The 19,854-nt window shown below is 39.3% G+C and overlaps 3 protein-coding genes across 3 annotated transcripts; 1 reads left to right on the top strand and 2 right to left on the bottom strand.

Annotated features, from left to right (window-relative positions):
- The first annotated feature begins 1,082 nt into the window (after positions 1–1,082).
- On the top strand, positions 1,083–6,696 carry LOC133738234 (sucrose synthase 2). The gene is made up of 15 exons (XM_062165700.1): positions 1,083–1,339; positions 1,436–1,568; positions 2,147–2,298; positions 2,388–2,580; positions 2,910–3,028; positions 3,155–3,371; positions 3,578–3,673; positions 3,758–3,931; positions 4,428–4,544; positions 4,629–4,795; positions 5,142–5,366; positions 5,452–5,773; positions 5,851–6,095; positions 6,180–6,318; positions 6,443–6,696. The coding sequence occupies exons 1-15, from the start codon at positions 1,239–1,241 to the stop codon at positions 6,479–6,481; spliced, it is 2,439 nt and encodes an 812-aa protein (XP_062021684.1). The 5' UTR covers positions 1,083–1,238; the 3' UTR covers positions 6,482–6,696.
- Positions 6,697–7,644: 948 nt separating this feature from the next.
- On the bottom strand, positions 7,645–10,240 carry LOC133738236 (endoglucanase 17). Its single transcript, XM_062165702.1, has 8 exons — positions 9,856–10,240; positions 9,534–9,740; positions 9,245–9,445; positions 9,058–9,150; positions 8,804–8,965; positions 8,613–8,718; positions 8,361–8,524; positions 7,645–8,273 (listed from the first exon to the last, which is right to left on the bottom strand). Exons 1-8 carry the CDS (start codon positions 10,123–10,125, stop codon positions 7,941–7,943), a joined length of 1,536 nt encoding a protein of 511 aa, XP_062021686.1. The 5' UTR covers positions 10,126–10,240; the 3' UTR covers positions 7,645–7,940.
- Positions 10,241–13,484: 3,244 nt separating this feature from the next.
- On the bottom strand, positions 13,485–17,836 carry LOC133738235 (pectinesterase-like). The gene is made up of 3 exons (XM_062165701.1): positions 16,957–17,836; positions 16,675–16,835; positions 13,485–14,603 (listed from the first exon to the last, which is right to left on the bottom strand). Exons 1-3 carry the CDS (start codon positions 17,787–17,789, stop codon positions 13,909–13,911), a joined length of 1,689 nt encoding a protein of 562 aa, XP_062021685.1. The 5' UTR covers positions 17,790–17,836; the 3' UTR covers positions 13,485–13,908.
- Positions 17,837–19,854: the final 2,018 nt, after the last annotated feature.

Genomic DNA, 19,854 nt, shown 5'->3' with positions numbered 1-19,854 from the left:
AGAAGCCGCATGCCATCTCCTAATCAATCCGGCGGCCTCCCTAGGCAGGAGACCATGGCGACCATCCTGCTGCCCACCAAACCTATGCTAGCAGCTGCACTAGCAACACCAGGCCGACTTGGGTTGACTTCGACCGAACCAGCTACGTCGCCGATCAAGCAGAGCTAGTCGCCTCCAACTTTGACGTCGTTGCTACCACCGCTGGTGCAGAGAGGGCCTTGGAACACCCTAAGAGCCGCTGCGCTGCACAAAAAGTGATTTGGATCTGATTGCAGACGGAACACTAACGTTGCCAAGTACTCTCTTGCTTCTCTGACTGGAAGGAACAACGCCGCGGCATCCTGCAGTAGACGGAGATCCGTGGGGTTCGCCGCCACTTGCTTCACGAAACCTAGGTTTCGGAATATTGCTCCGCGAAGACCGGTGCCCTTAAAAACTCTCGACTCAATGAATTTTGTTTTTATTCTACTCTTTATTGATATAATGGACTAGATCTTTTTTCCTGAAATTATTGCCTTGTAAACCTTGCATTTAGTCCGACATTGTCATTAGTTGTATTGTTTTGCTTTTCTGTTCCAAAAAAATCATTCCAAGAACCAAATTGAGGTAGAGTATTTAAATTAGTTTTGATCTAGATGTTTGAATTCTAATCAGCTTTTCTTTTTATAGTGATTCTTATGTTTCTTATATATCAATTAATTAGGAAAGTTACAACAAAACTTTCAAAGTGTGATACTTTTTATTTTATTACCTATAGAAAACGAGCAGACTTAAGAGACGACTATTGTCGAGGAGCTAATATCACTACATTTTTTTTTTATTAAAAAGAAGATCAAATGATTTCACTTCTATTTTCACGGTGACTCGAACTCATAACTTCAATCTTAGATAATGGATACTCTAACCACTGAGTTATTAAAAAAAAAAAAAAAACCTTTGAAATTTGTAATCTGTTCTAAATTAGGCGGTACCACTGCCAGGTGTGAAAAATATCCCCTCGTAGTCACAAGCGTCTCTGAAAGATAAGGCAAAAGCCAGACACGTCTCTCCCCTCCTCCACTATATATAAACCCATGCCTTCTCTTATGCTACCACGTCGCACTTTAGACAATTTACAATTTCACACACAAACTTCGTGAGCCCAGTAGAAAGCACACTAGAAAAGACGTAGACGAAAAAGCACAGTAGAGAAGAAGAAGAAGAAGAAGAAGAGCGAGCTTGCAAGTTGCAATTCAATCATGGCGAATCGCGCTAAGCTGACTCGAATACCGAGCATGAGAGATCGCGTGGAGGACACTCTCTACGCTCACCGCAACGAAATCGTTGCGCTTCTCTCCAGGTTAGCTCGCTCTACTCAATTTTGTTTCAGTCGAAAAATCTGAGAGGTTACTGAGTTGCGGTGCGGTCAGGTTACTGTTTTCTTTTGGTTTTGAAGGTATGTGGCTCAAGGAAAAGGGATACTGCAACCACATGACCTGATCGATGAGCTCGAGAAAGTGATCACTGATGACAAAGCGAGGCTGAAGCTCAGCGAAGGTCCTTTTAGTGAAGTCCTCAAGTCGGCACAGGTTTGTTCTAGTTCATGTTACTTTTCTTAGTTCAAATCCGTAGAAGTGTTATCATTTTCAATTGCTGTACTGATTATATGTCTACGTGATGTTAGTGAAGAAACACTCGATCATTTTCAATCATTCTGTATTTATGATGCTATATTTCTATGTTCTGTTTTATCTATTTCCTTGTGATCAGTCAGGAATTGACCAGAGAATCGGTTTGCTGAGCTAAATTTGGAACAAACTCCTCCTCGGTAGTGATTGAGGCTAAAATTAGAAAGTATATTTGTGTTTGCTCTAGTTACGGCTATTTAATTCGTCCTCCAATTGATCTTTTGGAGATTCACATAATTCCAAGAGGAACTGTAATATTGTCGTTGTCGAGTGGTCCAACTTGTTCTACTATTTGCTCAAAACTCTAGAGAACAAAATAAATGAATTGCATGAAGATATAGTTTCAGATACTGCTTGTTCTATCCTTGGAAATTTTATAATTTAGGTGGGGACTGCGGGTGTTCTATCCTTGTATGGATTTATCATGCAAATTAGCTTTCCATGAATTAACAGAGATTCTGGTGGTATTCTGGTGTCAGGAAGCCATTGTATATCCTCCATTTGTGGCTCTAGCAGTTCGTCCAAGGCCAGGTGTATGGGAATTTGTTCGTGTTAATGTAAATGAGCTGACTGTGGAACAATTGAGTGTTTCTGAATATCTTGGCTTTAAAGAAGAACTTGTGGATGGGAGGTAAGTAAATTTGCCTTAAGTGAATTATCTATTTTTTTTGTATAAGTTACATCATGTCTAACAGAAATTTCTTCCTGTTGATGTATTAGGTCTAATGGCAGATATGTACTTGAGCTCGATTTTGAGCCATTCAACGCTAATTTTCCTCGTCCCACCCGGTCATCATCCATTGGGAATGGCGTTCAATTCCTCAACCGCCACCTTTCTTCAATTATGTTCCGTAACAAAGACTGTTTGGAGCCATTACTGGATTTCCTTAGAGCACACACATATAAAGGGCATGTAAGTTGTTGAGCAAGGTTTTTTGAAAGAGAATTATTATTTCAGTCTCTTTACTAGGGATAACCGGATAAGTAGTTTACTTTTGGTGAAGTTTACGTAATATCTATTTCGAATCTGATTGTTGGAAAGTAAAGTTATCATATCTATCATTTGTTTATTTTTCTTCAGTTTGTAACCTTCTTCTACTTGTTATGAGTTTTGCATTCCTAGTACATGTCTTTAACTTACCCTGGGCATAAAATGCCTGTAATAAAAGACTGATGAAATTATTCTGTGTTTTTGTGTGATTACTTCTTTGATCTAGTATTAATGAAAAAAGATATTTGCAGGCACTGATGTTGAATGATCGGATACAGAGCATATCCAAGCTTCAGGCAGCTTTGGTTAAGGCCGAGGATAATCTTTCTAAACTTCCATCTGAGACACCCTATTCTGAGTTTGATTATGTGTAAGCTTATATACAGAGATACAACAACCACACATTCACACACGTTTATGTATTAATGACTAATTTCTTTCTTTCTGCAACTGCCACACCCAACTTGATATCGTATGTGGTTCTTCTTTTATGTAGATTACAAGGATTGGGTTTTGAGCGAGGTTGGGGAGACACTGCAGAACACGTATTGGAGATGATGCATCTTCTCCTAGATATCCTACAGGCTCCTGATCCTACTACCTTGGAGACATTTCTAGGGAGAGTACCAATGGTTTTTAATGTTGTCATTTTGTCTCCACATGGATACTTTGGGCAAGCAAATGTCTTAGGCTTACCCGACACTGGTGGGCAGGTATTAGTTCTCATTTTTCTTTTTAAATAAGTTAGCAGTATTCAAAAATGTGTATACTTAATTGTATATCGGTTTATCCTTGTCCTTTTCACTTCCTCTTTATACATCTAATTCAGGTTTACCATAATGTTCTGTATATGAGCATTAAGATGTCAGTCGTCAATGTAATTGTTAGAATAAGAACTACTTATACGATTTCTATGCAGGTTGTCTATATACTGGACCAAGTGCGTGCCCTCGAGAATGAAATGCTTCAAAGAATTAAGAGGCAAGGATTAAACTTCGCTCCAAGAATTCTTATTGTAAGTGTCTTTATCATTGATGCAAGACTGTAGATGTTAGCTAATATCTGTAAAGTTAATGGATGTTTTTGCTGCTGGTCCTAGGTAACCAGGCTAATACCTGATGCCAAGGGAACTACATGCAACCAGCGGCTAGAAAGAGTCACTGGAACAGAGCACAGCCATATTTTGCGAGTTCCTTTCAGATCAGAGAATGGTATTCTTCGTAAATGGATATCAAGGTTTGATGTATGGCCTTATTTGGAGACCTTTGCTGAGGTAAAGATGTACACACTCTGGTTCTTCTACCCATTACAAATAATGCTTTCAAATTAATGCTTCACCTCCAACAGGAAACAATATATGTGGGATGGCTCTTTTATTTTGATACTAAATGATGTGGATTTTAATCTCCAGAGGGTAGGAAGTGCATCTTATATGTTCAATAAGATTAATTTCCACTATCCTCTTTAAACTAGCTAGTAAAACTGCCAATGTATTCTTTTTGTGAAGTATCCATCTTAATTCAATGATTTTACTTGTACAGAGCAATACTATCATAGCAAATTAATCCATGTGATTTCTCTGCTGCCACTGGCACTAGCCATTTCGCTTAAGTGTTGTGTATTTAGAATCATATAGAATTAATCCATCCTTTATCATGAAGATAGCACATGACTTTGTTTAGTCATTGTGTATTTAGAATCATATAGAATGATATTGTCTTCTATGTTCTCATACTTTCATGCTTTCTCATTGTTTTGCATGTTACCAGGATGTTGGAAGTGAAATTACTGCTGAGTTACAGGGATATCCAGATTTTATTATTGGAAATTACAGTGATGGAAATCTTGTTGCCTCTTTGTTGGCTTATAAAATGGGGGTTACACAGGTTTGATATTTCTTATCAGCTGCAAGGTTCATCATATTGTCCAACAAGAATGTTATCTGACTATTTTAGTTTTGACATGTGCAGTGCACCATCGCGCATGCTTTGGAGAAAACAAAATATCCGGATTCAGATATCTACTGGAAAAAATACGATGAGAAATATCACTTCTCATGTCAATTCACAGCTGACCTTATAGCCATGAACAGTGCAGATTTTATAATCACCAGCACATACCAAGAGATTGCTGGAACGTAAGTCTTTTTGTCATTATTTTTTTGTGTGGGATGTGATATAATGTTATGTTCTTATCTCTCTCTTAGCATGTCCCATTGTTGGTTCTGTTCAGCCTTGTTTAGTTTGGTATATTGGCCATGCAAAGTACACTATACTCTGTTTGCGTGTGTTTGTGCACATTTCCTTTTATTTTTTTTTATCTTTTTTTTTTTAATAAGATAAAAAGGTTATTCACAGTCTCACATCTTACTTGAGCATCAATAGTGCATTTGAAAAATGGGATGCATCTACTTCTCTAAATTCATCTGCCTTTTTCTTGTTGTAGTGATGTTAATATCCGTGGTTGCTTGTCCATTCTTTCAGGAAGAATACTGTTGGACAGTATGAGAGCCATAACTCTTTCACTCTTCCAGGGCTGTACCGTGTTGTTCATGGCATTGATGTTTTTGATCCAAAGTTCAATATTGTGTCTCCTGGAGCTGATATGAGCATTTATTTCCCTTACTTTGAAAAGGAAAAGAGACTTACATCCCTCCATGGTTCCATTGAGAAGTTGCTTTATGATCCTGAGCAGAATGATGAGCACATGTGAGTTCCTTCATAGGGTATCAAATGTAGGAATGCAAGTAATTTGTGGCAGTCACCTTATAACTTTTCTTCTTTATTGGTCCAGTGGTCTTCTGAAGGATCCATCAAAGCCCATCTTATTTTCCATGGCAAGGATGGACAAGGTGAAAAACTTGACCGGTTTGGTTGAGTCCTATGGTAAGAATGCCAAACTAAGGGAACTAGTAAACCTTGTCTTGGTGGCTGGTTACAATGATGTGAAGAAGTCAAATGATAGAGAAGAGATTGCTGAGATTGAAAAGATGCATGCTCTCGTTAAGGAGTACAACTTGAATGGTCAATTTCGATGGATATCTTCCCAAACTAACCGAGCACGTAATGGTGAGCTATATCGTTACGTTGCAGATACTGGAGGTGCTTTTGTTCAGGTATATGGCCTGTCAGTTTTCCTTCATATAAATCTACTGGGGCACTCTAATTTACTTTGCTTAATTTGTAATCGCAGCCTGCACTTTATGAAGCTTTTGGACTCACAGTTGTGGAGGCCTTGAATTGTGGCCTTCCGACATTTGCCACAATCCATGGTGGTCCTGCGGAGATCATTGAGCACGGTATATCTGGATTTCATATCGACCCTTATCACTCTGAACAGATGGCTGCAATTATGGCTGATTTCTTTCAACGTAGTAAGGAGGATCCTAGCTACTGGAAGAAAATTGCAGATGGGGGCCTGAAAAGAATTTTTGAAAGGTTTGTAACTTCCTGAAAGTTATGGAAATATACTTCTCAACTTTTTGTTACTTGAAGTTGAGCGAAACCTCTGTAACTTTGTAGGTACACATGGAACATTTATTCTGAAAGGCTAATGACATTGGCCGGTGTTTACGGTTTCTGGAAGTATGTGTCAAAGCTTGATAGGCTTGAGACCAAGCGATATCTCGAGATGTTCTACATTCTGAAGTTCCGCGATTTGGTGAGTAATACAAGATATAATCATACTGGAGAGTTTAATACATAAAATTCGACAGGATTAATTACACTTTGTGCTCAGACTCAAAGTTATATCCTTCTCATAATAAGTGCATGCATTGTTTCAGGTTAAAACTGTTCCTGAGGCAAGAGATGATCCACATTAAGGCATTAAGCTACAATTGCTCAACTGTTGGGCCTCCTGTAACTCGATGACTTCCGTCTTCCACAAGGTAATAGTTGTACAAATGAAATAAAGTTACCCTTGGGTGTAAGATGTAAAACTGTATCCAAGCTCTTCTGAAGCCTTTTTATTTTAACACGTTCCAGTAAATTTGTAATGAAACTCTTGATATATGCCAAAAGTAAAATTATTCTACAATATTCTTTAGAATAGGAAATCCTGTTATGGATAATAAGCTAGTGGTCCATTTGAGTTGGAATGTCATTTGGTCCCGCTTGGTATCTTTCTTCTGAACTCGAACTGTATCCCCACCACACTAGGCCTGGAGCATGTGAGTATCTCCCTCCGTCAGATATGACAGACCAAAGACCAAGCCTAGCCACTTTTTTTTTCGCGCCAAAACACCCTATTCTGACACTACTGACAAGCCTGCGTAGAGACATAGCAGCTTTTTTGACTATAATACGAATACAGCAAAACCCAGCGGCTGTCACATGGCACCACAAAATCTTTCTTTTTCTTGATCTATCTCCCTTGAGTCCGTTCCATGTCTTTTTTCCACGCTCTTTTCAACGGTCAAATTCTCGTTAACCACCACCAACGGTAAATTATTTAATCCTAACATTATCCACTGGCACCCAATCCTACATAACAATGTTGTTCTTATTGAATCACAACTATAATTCGTAGTCATGTCATGGTTTTGAAACACAAGTCTTTCTAGGGTTAACCCAAATGAGATTATGGAGAAAAATTTTACACTTGAATTAGAGTATTAGACTAAGTCGATAGTTCGATTATAGTGTAGGATCTCAACTCTCAAGTATGAAATATTAATGAAATTATGAAATACTGCGGAATGTGATATCCGTTTGGTGTAGTTGATAACAATTTGCTACAACGTACTCATGCCTCTTGCCTTTGGATTCTACCATTTTCAGCTCTTCCTAGGGCAGAACATCCGACATTTAATGTTGCTGTAATTCCATCTCTATGGACCCTAATCGAACCAGGCAATAGGGAGTTAAACAGTGGAGGACAAATTAGACCAACAAAGCATCCATTAGAATAGTTGTAGAGATATAAGCAACCCCAATGGCCATTCATAGAGCCCATAAACTTTTACACAACAATAAACATCGTTACTGGCACGAAACTTTCTCTGGCGCCAAGGATCATAAGCCCTGAACTATTAATAATCATATTAACCCTAATACAATATTGAGCCAAAGCCATCATCCTCTTCATCATCTAGACCTTGACCACTGTGCTTCGTAGTTCGGGGCCTGGCTGGACCCTCTTGGTCTCGGCCCTATCACCACGTGCACTTTGCATCCAAAAACTAAAAAGAAGCGCGCTTAATAAGTTAATAATATTCAAACCAGACACCTAACAAGTTGGAGAGAATCTCAGACTCATTATCTGGGTCTCTCTTTAGAAGTTTAGAGTTGGCCAAACGAGTGAGCAAGATAGGCTAGTGCTCCTACAAGGGGTGCGTTAATGTAAGTGGCCGGCTCCGACTGCTCGTAATCGGACCGGTCATCGGGGAATCTGTCGTTCTGGTCCGGCCCACCAATCACAGCACCCACTAAGATATTGGGGTTGGGAGACTGGGACTTCATCACGCTGAAGCCTGAGGAGCACTGGATCTTGGCCGGGTGTGAGGCCATGCAGGGTAGTGATGAGCCCCTGTGGTGGATCCTCTGTGGGTACCTTGGGCCATACCCCACCATGTAGGACATTTTCATGGGGTTGTCTCCTAGTAAATAGTCCACCTGATAAATTTAAGGAGAAAGTTTAAAAGACTAAACACGATTAATTAAGAGAATGATGGTCCTTAATTAGTTAATGAGTTATGTGACCTGTCTTTTGGCAATGGCTTTGAGTCTCTTTGGGGTGACAGTGGTGCCACCACAGTTAACCACCTGGTGCGAAGAGGTTAAGTACTTGGCATAGGCCAAGATCATGAAGGAAGTAGAGGTCACATATTGCATGTTGCTATCGTTCATTTTGAACAAAAGACCACCTACAACAAAAAACCAACGCTGTTAACTAGCCGTTACAAACAAAAGGACCACTGGAATATCACATTCTTAAAGAGAGAGATAGGGGACCTGGGGTGTATTGGGTTGATGAAGAGCCTGGTAGGATGGAGCAGATGAAATTATCAGAATGCCCTTTGTATTCATGGAGGGCTGGTAGCTTCTGGACCAGGAATGCCTGTAAAAGAGTCACGTTTTCATATCAGACTGGTAAAACATGAAGGATTAAGCATGAGAAAAATCAAATTCTGAGGAATTTGGACCTTGGAGAGAAGAATTCTTGCTCCAACATGCTTGTTATCCCATCCGAATGTGTTATCGAACTGCGCAGCGCCGAGAATGTGGCCATTAGTTTGAATGTAGCCAAGGTAGGTTGGGTTCTTGGTGGCCTTGTGTAGCCAAGCAGCTCCCCATAATAATTCGTCCTAGCATAAAAACAGAACAAAGATAATAGCTTTAGCCACTGTCTATAGAAACAACTATAATTGAGAACTTGAAAAGTGGATTAAAGCTTTACCTGATATCCTGAGTAGTCACAATAGAATGGGCACACATATTTCTTCAATCCATTGCTGTAGGCTCCCCTGTGCTTATCAGCAAACTCAAACACCTAGTAGACCCAGAGGCAAAAACAGTCAGAAATCAAATACCCTGTTTTTGTTTGAAATACACAGTTTTGGGCTTGCTTCTTAATCTTTGCCTACCCTCATAGCCCTCCTGACCAAAAGCTTGGAGTAAACAGGGTCACTTCTCCTGAAGACCAATGAAGCAGCTGCAAGAGCAGCAGCAGTTTCACCTGCTACTTCAGAACCAGGGGTATTTGCGTCAATCTTGTAAACACTTCTTGGGGTGTCCATGTCCTCTGGTCTCTCCCAACAAGCGTGGTCCCTGTTAGCATCTCCAACCTGCCAATCAAAACCCCCCTTCATCAGCCTCAGCACTCAAATTTTGTTCATTTCTAAAATATGAACAATGCAGAGCAAAAAAGCTAACCTGGACATAAATGGTGCCTGGGTGGGCTGTTGCTTTGAGGAGGTAATCAGTGGCCCAACGAATGGCTTCTTTAGCATTCTGCAACTCACCCTTCATCAACCCACCAAACTCAATCACACTCCATGAAAGCATGGTGGTGGTGAAAGCCATGGGGAACCCAAACTTGACATTGTCCCCTGCATCATAGTACCCTCCAACCAAATCAACCTGCATTGCACAACTCACAAACTAAATGAGCAAAATCCCACTTCAAATTCCAAAACCAAAAACAGAAAGAACACAATATGGACTTTATTGGGTTTTATGTGGCTTTTTTGCTTACATGCAAGGCTGAGCCATCCGAGAGACCAGAGTCTCTCCTCCAGTTAAGCCTCTGGTTAGGAGGGAGCTTCCCAGACCTCTGCCCTTCAAAGAAGAGGATTGACTTGGTGAGGGCATCTTTGTAATTGTGACTGGCGACGCGGGGATGGTGGCGGTGGCGGTGGACTGGGTTGTGGTAATGGCCAGGAATGGTGGCATTGCAGAGAATGAGGGTGGTGAAAATGCAAGAGAGTAGGAGGCCAAGTGTGAAAGAGAAACCAAAGGAAGCCATTTTGGGTGGCCCAAAGTAATGAAAACCCAACCAACCAACCAACAACTACCAAAGCTTTAAGCCAAGAGGGTGAGGAGGAAGCAGAGACCTATCACTGTATTTATATACTGTAAAGCTGCTACTGCTACTGCCTCAGTACCTCTTTAACATGCTTTCTCATATAAAGAAGTATTAATTTAAGCCCATGTTCTCCAATCAAGGCTGGCCTTTTGTTATTTGATTTGAATTATGTTCACAGCGAGACATTTGTCACACTGTTTTTGGTTCCTTGTGCATTCCCACTTTTGATATGTAGTGTTAATCTCTTTCTTTATAGTGAGTACAGAAATGACAATTCTGTGTTTACCCTAGCCCCTATTTGCAGAAGTCCTCACATGGTTACTTGCACTCCTATAACATTTTTAGTAGTTACATCAGAAAAAAACTATTCTGACATATTTGCTCATTGCAATGACAAGTATCTTTGCTTCGTTTTAGTTGCAAAACCCCTTGTTTAGCCCAGAGTTTCTGTATTACCATATACCAGAAAACACATTAAAACTTAATCCTTTGGGATCACAGGCAAAATGTACTGAAAATGCATTATTGGTTGGATAGATTTGAAAAATGTGTGGCAATTTTAGACACTTCTATCTTGTTTTTCAACTTGACATTACTTTGAGAAAACAGTAACAATGAACCCTTTCACTTTTCTCTTTTGTTTCTTAGCAATACTTGACTTTTTTTTTTAGAAATTATTTTTTCAGAAAATTAGGAAGTGAAACAAAAATCAATTCTACTATTTATATACCATGTGGAGTTATCTTTGGACATTTGTTGTTGTTTGAAAAACTCTTCACTTTAAAATTGTAAGATATTATTTGTTTCAGTTATTAAGTTGCATTATATGTACGTTTGTCGAAAATGGTGAAAGTCGAAGTACTTTGTTTTCCTTTTTCTTTTTTGGACGTCTACTCTAGATATGTTCTTTACATATGACATTATGACTGATTGACTGAGGTTGCTTATTTACGCTTTGGAACGGATCTTCTGGAGGAGCTGTTGCCCATAATCTGAGATAGATAAACGCAAAAACTGAAGGTCAGTCAGAGAAAGGTGATGAACATATAAAATGGGTTAAAAATATATGAAGGCAAATTTGCTGTCGGACATAAACGTGGAAAATCTTTGAGTTCTGTGATTGAGTCACAAGACGGTCAAGAAAGGACCATGCAAAACTAGTGCTCAGGAATGGAGCACTTGAATCTCAGACCAAAAAGGAATGGAGGACTTGAATCAAGAAGTATGGATAAGCCAAATTATTTCTGGGTTCTAATCCCCCATTCACATAATACCAGAAAAACCCTATCACTTCAAATCATGCACACAAAACTTCAAATCATGCACACAAAAAATTATGGTTCCTACTGTACAAGTAGGTCCAGTTGCATTTCCATCTTGTAGTGATATGCACCGAATAAAGCCTTCACGATTTTAGAGCTGAATAATTTTTTTTTTTTAAATTAAATAGAGGATTAGGCGATATTAGTTCCTCTGCGATAGCCGATTTGGGGTGACTAGCACCCACCCACAATCTCGAAAGAAATGGGGCAATCGCAACCGGGAACCCACCGCCCATCCCTCTATTTTATGTTATTAATAAAAGAAAAGAAATTACAAGAAGAGAGAGGGGGACATGAACCAAAACCTCTCTGAGAACAAAATGAAGTAAAGTACTCAAAGTGAGCAGTAAGCATTAGTTACAAACTGATGGAAAGAAGAAGGACATGCAGTAACCATGCAAATATATGTGACCACGCAGCAACCACATATATGGAACACACCTATAGTTCATCAGCAACCATGCAGCAGAAATCACCATAACCCAAACCCACCTTTTCATGAAGTCTAGCAAGCACCACAAAATTAGCGAATACGGAAATTCGGTAAACCTTGCAGATTGTGAACAAAGGCAGCCGAAGCACAAGGAGGGCAAGAGTCCCACCAATAATGCCCCTCATGATCCACCCCATAGTTAGCTAAGCAGTCAGCCACTTGATTCCCTTCTCGATAAATATGTGAAAAACGTATCTGCATAGAGGAGAGAATGGTACAACAATTGACCCAATCAACAGATAGACGCCAAGGGACGGAGCAATTATTAGTGGCAAGAAAGTGAATTGCTACCGCGGAATCACACTCAATCCAGAGAGAATTCCATCCTTTTCCTGATGCTATTGTAACTGCATGAATAATGGCCCTATGTTAGAGCTGAATAATTAGCACAAGACGGCCCTATGTTTTTGTGTGGTAAAAGGATACATAGTTACTAGGGGCAGCTCGTAAAGTCATATAGTCGTATGTAGCCAAATGAGGCAACCGTTCCGAACTAAGGCCATGTTTGGTTGGTGGAAAGGAAAGGAAACATTTTCATTTCCTTTGGAGAAGTGATTCCTGAGGGGGGGGAGGAACCAATTTCCTCCACTTTTTCATTTCCTTTGGGAACCACTTTCCCTTCCTTGGCTGTCCCAAACGCAGGAAAGGAAAGTGTTTCATTTCCCAATGCCCAGATTCCACCAACCAAACATGGCCTAAGAAACTCGAGAAGTTCTCCAAAAGAACTTCTCGAGTTACCAAAATTCATTACATGTATATTGCTAGTAGAAATTATACACTCTTCTCAATTTTCATATACCGTTGTAGCATTATTTAGTGGGGAATATTAGCCTCCGCTTTGGAATACAAGATAGAAGCAAAGAGGACCCAAAGCATGTTACTTAAGAAACTAGTGATTAAGTAAATAGTTTTATACATAGAAAGGACCAAGGAATAAAAAGCAACACCCGAAAACATGGATCGAGGGGAGGAAGTTGTGCATTATTAAACCCCAATGGATAAAAGAGGCTAGGCATTAATAAGGGAATGGAAAACTATGGATTATAATCATTCCTGGATTGAAGTTGTGGTGAGAAAGCGATGGCCCTTCAATCTTTGACCCTAGACCATGTTTGTGAAAATGGCCTATGCAGATCATCATGTGCTCCTCTGGGTACGTGGTGCCCAGCTCCCACATGCAAAGATAGCAAAGAAAGCATTCATTCATGTTCTTCTTCAAGAGGCCTCTCTGTAAAAGAGGAACTAGTTTATAAAGCAGACAATGACACCCTGCATTTGCTTATCTGCATTATGCGATCAAATTTATTCCAATGGAGTAATGTGTTTTAGGAACTTATTCTGGTCTTAACATAAGCAACGATTAGATTAATTAATACATTTCATGTGCTCTAAATCCAAACGTGCATGTGTATAAACATAAGTTAAGGCCTCATGAGTTCGTGGATAAAGTAGAGCATGTGGTAACCCTTCTCATCATTGCAACCCCTTCCAGACTTTTAGGTATCAAAATCTGATGTCCCCATATGCTCTTTCTCAATTTCTTTCATTATTTCCGGTTTGCATCCCGCCATTTCCGGTTTTGTTCGCAGAGCTCGCCATGATTATTCATGGACTAACACATCCGAATCCAATGGGGTGACAAAATTATTACACAAATATGGAATTCATTTCAATCCCTACGTACGCGGATATAATTTTCACTTTTCGAATAAAAATTCTACAAAGTATTATAACCGTATTCATTTTCAATTTCGAAAATGTACCTAAAATTCTATCCTAGTAGGGGCGTAGGGCACTTCTTACCCTATCAATCATGCACCTTAATTATCATATAATTGCAAATTATTTAAGAATAGGGCACTTCTTAACCATGTTGGTACCGGAAATTAATGAGTGTCGCCGCCGGCATTATGTTAAACCAGCAAAGCACGGAACTCCGGTAGAATTGAGCCACTCATTTCCTTGTATAAACGCCCCAACCGTGAACTGACTCGCCTCCGTGGAGCTATTGATAACCCGATAACCCGGCCACGTCACCCTGGCGCTCTTATCCGACCCGTTTCCCCGGTTCAAATACTCTCCATAATACAACGTGCTCAGCGCAAACGTGCCATTCCACTCCAACCAGCCGGCGGGGTCCACCACGTCGTCGATACTCGACCTGAGATAAACGGTCCGGGAGTACTCCTTCCACGGACGGCCCAGATACGTCTTGAACGTGGACTTGACCGGAATGAGGTCGGACGCGGCGGTGACCTTGCAGTTGAGGATGGAGATTCCGGTGTTCTGGTTGGGGTCCTCGCGGCCCTGGGCGGTGAAGATGTTCTTCTGGTTCTCGTTGGGCTTTCGCGCGTAGAGGTTGCAGTTCTGGAAGACGACGGCGGCGTTGCCGAAGATGAAGTCGACGGTGCCGTAGACGTCGCATTCGCGGTAGAACTGGCGGAGGGAGTGGACGTAGAGAGTGTCTTGGTAGCCGACGAAGCTGCATTGGTAGAAGACGGAGAGGTCCGAGCCGGAGCGGAGGGCTACGGCTTGGTGCTTGCTTGGTCCGGCTGAGTTCTCGAATGTTATGCCTTTGGCTATGAACCCTCCTCCGACCACGGCTGCAAACAAAAATTACAAAATGGATCAGTTAGGTTTGATCACATAATAAATGGGCAACTAGAACAACGAAGCCCAGCAATGAATGAAAAAGTTATCTAGTGAACACATATATGCTTATGTTTGGGAATCACAACCCATGCAACTCTGTGGCCCAGAGGAAAGCCCATTCAAGTATCAAAGTGCCTTCTGAAGTTCCGAATCAGAAGTCGGTAAGCTTGATTACTTTATCAGAAGTTCAAACTTGGGTCAACTGATTTGTGCAACAAAGCTTGAGTTTAAGGGTTTAGGGTTTAGCTCAGCTCGACTCATATGTAGAATATTATCAACTTAAGAGACAAGTTTGCTTTGTCTCGGACCAACTACTAACTATATGTTTACGAGTTTTCTGAGCTTAGGATCTTTTTAACGAGCTTAATATGTTTTTAAAACTCAGCTTGTTGCTTACAGGAACAAATAAGTGAGATTCTTTGACAACTGACAACTGTTTGGGAGTTCTTGCATGTGACCCTTCTTCTAAAGAAGTACTGTTTTGTCAAAAACCACGAGACTGAATTCTGCTGCAAGTGCCGGAAACAAACAAAACCAGAACTATTAGGATTAAAAACAAAGATTCTGTACAATGTCCAGTTATTCTATAATCAAGAGTGGGTAAATGATTGTCTCCATTGAAATTTGGAAATTATTGTTTTTTGCTCTTAATAGTAGTTAAGCAGTAAGAACTGTATTATGCACACAAAATCAGAAAGGGCACCCATGTTTTTCAAACCCTAATCTGGCCTTTTGGGTTTGTCACATGGGCACGATTGAAGCATTATGATGCTGTTTTTTTTTTTTTCAGAACAAGAAATGTATAGTCTGCAGATCAAATCATTACCAACACCGAAAATGTGTGGAGTTAGAGGATAGGAGACGAAGTCAAGTTTGACCAAAAAAAAAAAGAAAAGAGACGAAGTCAAGTGAGTATGAATGGTTCAACGTAAAATGGATTGGAAGGGGAATGGGACCGATATATCATTATATCTATACGAGAAGAGACGAAATCAAGTAAGGCAGAGACCCACCTACCATATGAGGGGCCAATTATGATTTCAATTTTATTAGTCTCAAAATGTAAGGTTATAAATTATATAAGATAGAAAAGTATTTTAAGATGTTAGATTATCTAACATATATTTTCTTAATAAATTTATCTTTGTACACGTTTGTTTTTATCAATGAAAAATAATAGAATTATTGAAAAATTTAGATACAACATCTAATATTAATACGATAGAGTTGTGTAAATTTACAACATAAAGTTATAAAATAGATAACGAATATACTAAAGATAGGTGGAGAGTTGACTTCAATTAAGTAAATTATATTAGTGAATAAATTCCCTCCAAATTAGTATCTTGCAGATCAAATATTTTTTCGTTCTTGTGTTAACCGACACAACCTTCTCCACAATCTACGGGTGATTAGTTAATTAATCGATTAAGGATCAATCACTTGTTGTGCCATGATTCCGGCAAATGCTTTATGAATTATGGACATCCCAATTCACTTTTTTTGCCAATTTCTTCTAGTTGTGGGGTATCTAAAACTCAATTTGACACCTATGCCGCTATGCGAGAAGAACTTAAGAACTTAAAACGTTATAATTACAAAAAGTAATCTTATTATGAGATCTTTAATTAAGAGGCAATTGATAAAGCTAATCAATCAAAGCACAAGTATGTTGACTTGTTTATATTGAACGTATTCAATTTATTGCATCATTATCGACTCTTTGGGGTTGTTGGTATCTTTCTATATAGAGTTATAGACACACATGTATATCGTAAATGGTCCTACAAGTATATTTGATGCATAATATTGCTCACTCATCCAAGATCACATGCACCGTGGGACAACCCTAACCTTCACGAGCGTACCAAACGGTTTGAAAGATTTGAAGGATGTTTGCCATTCATAATGTTCTACTTTCTTTTGGTTTTTGGTGAGATAAAGGTTTCAAAATTCACCAGCCAAAGATAGACAAGCAAGTAATTGAAAATATAGATATAGTAGAGAAGAGATTAAACTCACCGACGGTGGCCGATCGGAAAGTAGTCCAGCCGTCGACAACGTTCCTACTCGCTTTCACAACTGTCTTTCCAATCCCATCTCCCAAAAACATCAAATTCTTCTTCTTGCTCACAACCTCTACATTCTCAAAGTACGCACCAGCTTTTATGTATATGACAAACCTGCATATAATACATCCAACGAACCCAATTAATATTCCACTTCAACCACATTAATGTGTACTTATTTATAGTATACCTGTATACGTATCAATTGGTAAACAAATTTGGCTAAGGAGTTTACCTGGTTGCACTCGAATTTGGAGCCGCAGCCACTGCGTCGGTGATGGTGGTGAAGTTTCCGCTACCGTCTTTCGCCACCACCAGATTATACTGGGTCTGATTTGCCGAACTAGTCTGCAACAGTTTTCGAGCTTTGGATCCGACCCATGTAGGGAACCCCTTTTTCATGGGTCCGTACTCGTCAGTCTCACGTTCAACCACCCCCGGAATCTTCTTGAGCATCACAAGGGCATTGCTAATGTGCTCGCAGGTAGTATTCAATCTGCTCTCCAATTCATCCTTCACAGCTTTCGCCGTACTACTGCTGGAATCAAACCCTTCGAGACACGTGTACTGGTTCGTCATTGCGGCGCTGAGCAGCGTCCTCAAGTGGTTGTAGTGCTTGGCCGCCGGCGACTTCTTGGAGTTGAGTTCCGACATGACAGCCTTGAGCTCGGCAATGGTGTTGTCGAAGAGCTCGAGACAGTCGTCGAGAGCTTGCTGCTGACCGGCGGCGAGCTTGGTCTTGGTGTGCTTTTTGATGCCGGTGCAGTTGGAGTTCGAGGCTATGACCTGGTACATGGTCTTGTTGACGGTGGAGGATATGATTTCCGGGACCGATTTCGAGCTCAGATTCGGGAATGAGGTCAGGGTCGAGACGCAGAGATCTTTGTAGAGTGTGTTTTGGCATGTTGAGTGGGCTACCTGGTTGTGCTTCTGGACATGGATGATAAATTCTTTTGTGGGTTTGGGGCTATTTGTGAAGTGGCTTTGTGAAAATAATAGGATGAGGATGAAGGCTGAAGGTGGAAGCAATGATAGCAAGAGCTTTGTTCTCCTTCTTAGACTATACATGGCTGTGACTTTGTGCTTGTGGGATGGAGAAATGTGCGAGGATAAGGAATGTGAGTAATGAGTATATATAGGATAGTTGATGATGAGTGTAAAAATGAGCGGTAAATAATTTAGTTTCTGGGTTATTGGTTAGATTCTATTAGATTTTCTTTTGGGTTATGTAGATTCCTTGCCTAATTTAGTAATGAATATAGCCAGCTAGCACAAGTCAATTACCCACATGACCTCTATTTTCCAGATTTGGCTACAAGATCGAGTATTATCACGAGTTCTTTTACTATATTCACTACTTTTGCTTTTGCTCGCGAAGTTTAAGTGAGTGTTAGGTTTGATCATTTGGTTGAAAATGACTTAAAGAGAGGCATCTATTAAAAAACTGAAAGGGTGTGTAAAGACTAAGGCCTCGTTTGGTTCACTGAATGGATTTCTTAATAAAGTTGTTTTTTTGTATTTCTATCGGGAAGGGAAATTAAGATTCTTACTAATGTGTTTAGTAGCACTAAGGAATGGAATCAATAATTAATAGTATAATTGAAGAAAATTGGTATTTATTTTTTAATTTTTTTTATAAAATTATTTTAGCCATACAAGTAGTGTAATAAATCTTAGAAAAGTGTAATAAATACTAGGAAATGAGAAAGGAAAATGATTCCTTAGGAGAATGGAAGGATTCATTTTCCTTCCTATTTTCTCTTGCAAGAGGAACCATTTTCCTGACCTTGCACTTACCAAACACAGGAAAGTAAGCACTTTCCTTTTCCCGAGCTTAAAATCTGTGAAACAAACGAGGCGTAAAGAGAGTCTAGAGAGTAGAGATAGTTACTGGACCGGCCGGGTTGTGTTAATGGCTATTCCTTCAGATCTTCATGATTGAGAGTCGGTTTAGGTTTGAAGTTACAGGCCTATGTTATATGTTGCACTCATGCTCTCTGTTTTCTACTCTGTTTTGCTTTAGCATCTTTGCACACCCCTTCAATGATTTAATTTGATAACGAACCATTAAAAATATTACAATCTATCCTATAAGGTTATTAATTTGCTATATCATTTTCTTTTTTATCAAATACAAAAAGCCAACTGAGGCTTCTGCGTGTAAATGTTTGACCACAATAAAGATTGGAGTCAGCAAGAAGCACATATATATAGTGCTGAAGCAATCATTCTCAGAACATTTCTTCATTTCTCGCTCTATCTAACTCTATATATATCGTTCGAGTCTAATGTAAACTGATCAAATTATCATTCACTAGCCAATCTTAGGATATAAGCATGGATCACGGATAATATATATACAAGACGGTTTTAGAGCGGACCTTCTTAAACTTGAAATTTAAGGATATTTTTATTTTTAGCATGTAGTTTAATAATTTAAACTACTAATTCTCTAGTTACATATATAAATATGAATTCTACAAAAAAAATTAGCAAAAATCGAAAACGTTTTAACTATTTCATTAGCACCATGTTCGTTTTAATTTTATTTAATTGACTATATTTGTCTAGACATTTTCAATGATCAAATGATTATTGATTTGGTTGTTTTTTTAGACACAATTTTTACATAGAAATTTAAAGGATCAATGATTGAAATCGTTAAATTAAATAGTATATTAGTGAGGAATAGTAAAAAGCTTCAAACTTTAAAAGTAAGGAGGTCTATGCATTATAATTTAGTTGGGTTTGGTGACGAATCATAAAAGCTTTTCGGTTTACATTATAATCAATGCATGCTCTTTGATGATCATAGTTCATGCATTATGATAAATTGATGATCGATCGTAGGTTTCATGTCTCCTATTTCTTCAAACGTAGTTTTTGGTGTCTCTTCCTCATCGTATAAAGTACAGTGGAAATAGAGTTCGATCTGTATTATTGGAGCTAAGAACAAGGCATGAAGGAAAGCCTCAACTCCCTTAAAAATTGCATGTGCAGTTGTGCACATTGATTATGTCCTAACTAAATCGAATCAGAACGTACCATGTGAACCCCATCAATAGGCCTTCTGAGACCTAATTCAAACACGAATTAGCAGATATATATATATATATATATATATATAAAAGAA

Source organism: Rosa rugosa, chromosome 3, assembly GCF_958449725.1.
Source record: "Rosa rugosa chromosome 3, drRosRugo1.1, whole genome shotgun sequence".
Lineage (NCBI taxonomy): Eukaryota > Viridiplantae > Streptophyta > Magnoliopsida > Rosales > Rosaceae > Rosa > Rosa rugosa.
The sequence above is the reverse complement of the archived record's forward strand: the minus strand, read 5'-3'. Positions and strand labels throughout refer to the sequence as shown.

Bases quoted from the DNA above. Each gene is read 5' to 3' on its own strand.
- LOC133738235 (XM_062165701.1), bottom strand. From the start codon at position 17,789: ATGTATAGTCTAAGAAGGAGAACAAAGCTCTTGCTATCATTGCTTCCA. The intron at 16,836-16,956 runs GTAAACTCCTTA...TATTATATGCAG, and splicing joins CCAAATTCGAGTGCAACCAG to GTTTGTCATATACATAAAAG. The intron at 14,604-16,674 runs GTGAGTTTAATC...TTTTGTTTGCAG, and splicing joins TTTCCGATCGGCCACCGTCG to CCGTGGTCGGAGGAGGGTTC.
- LOC133738236 (XM_062165702.1), bottom strand. From the start codon at position 10,125: ATGGCTTCCTTTGGTTTCTCTTTCACACTTGGCCTCCTACTCTCTTGC. The intron at 9,446-9,533 runs GTTAGCTTTTTT...TTTGATTGGCAG, and splicing joins CAGGCACCATTTATGTCCAG to GTTGGAGATGCTAACAGGGA. The intron at 8,525-8,612 runs GTCCCCTATCTC...TTTTTGTTGTAG, and splicing joins ATCAACCCAATACACCCCAG to GTGGTCTTTTGTTCAAAATG.
- LOC133738234 (XM_062165700.1), top strand. From the start codon at position 1,239: ATGGCGAATCGCGCTAAGCTGACTCGAATACCGAGCATGAGAGATCGC. The intron at 3,029-3,154 runs GTAAGCTTATAT...TCTTTTATGTAG, and splicing joins TATTCTGAGTTTGATTATGT to ATTACAAGGATTGGGTTTTG. The intron at 3,372-3,577 runs GTATTAGTTCTC...ATTTCTATGCAG, and splicing joins TACCCGACACTGGTGGGCAG to GTTGTCTATATACTGGACCA.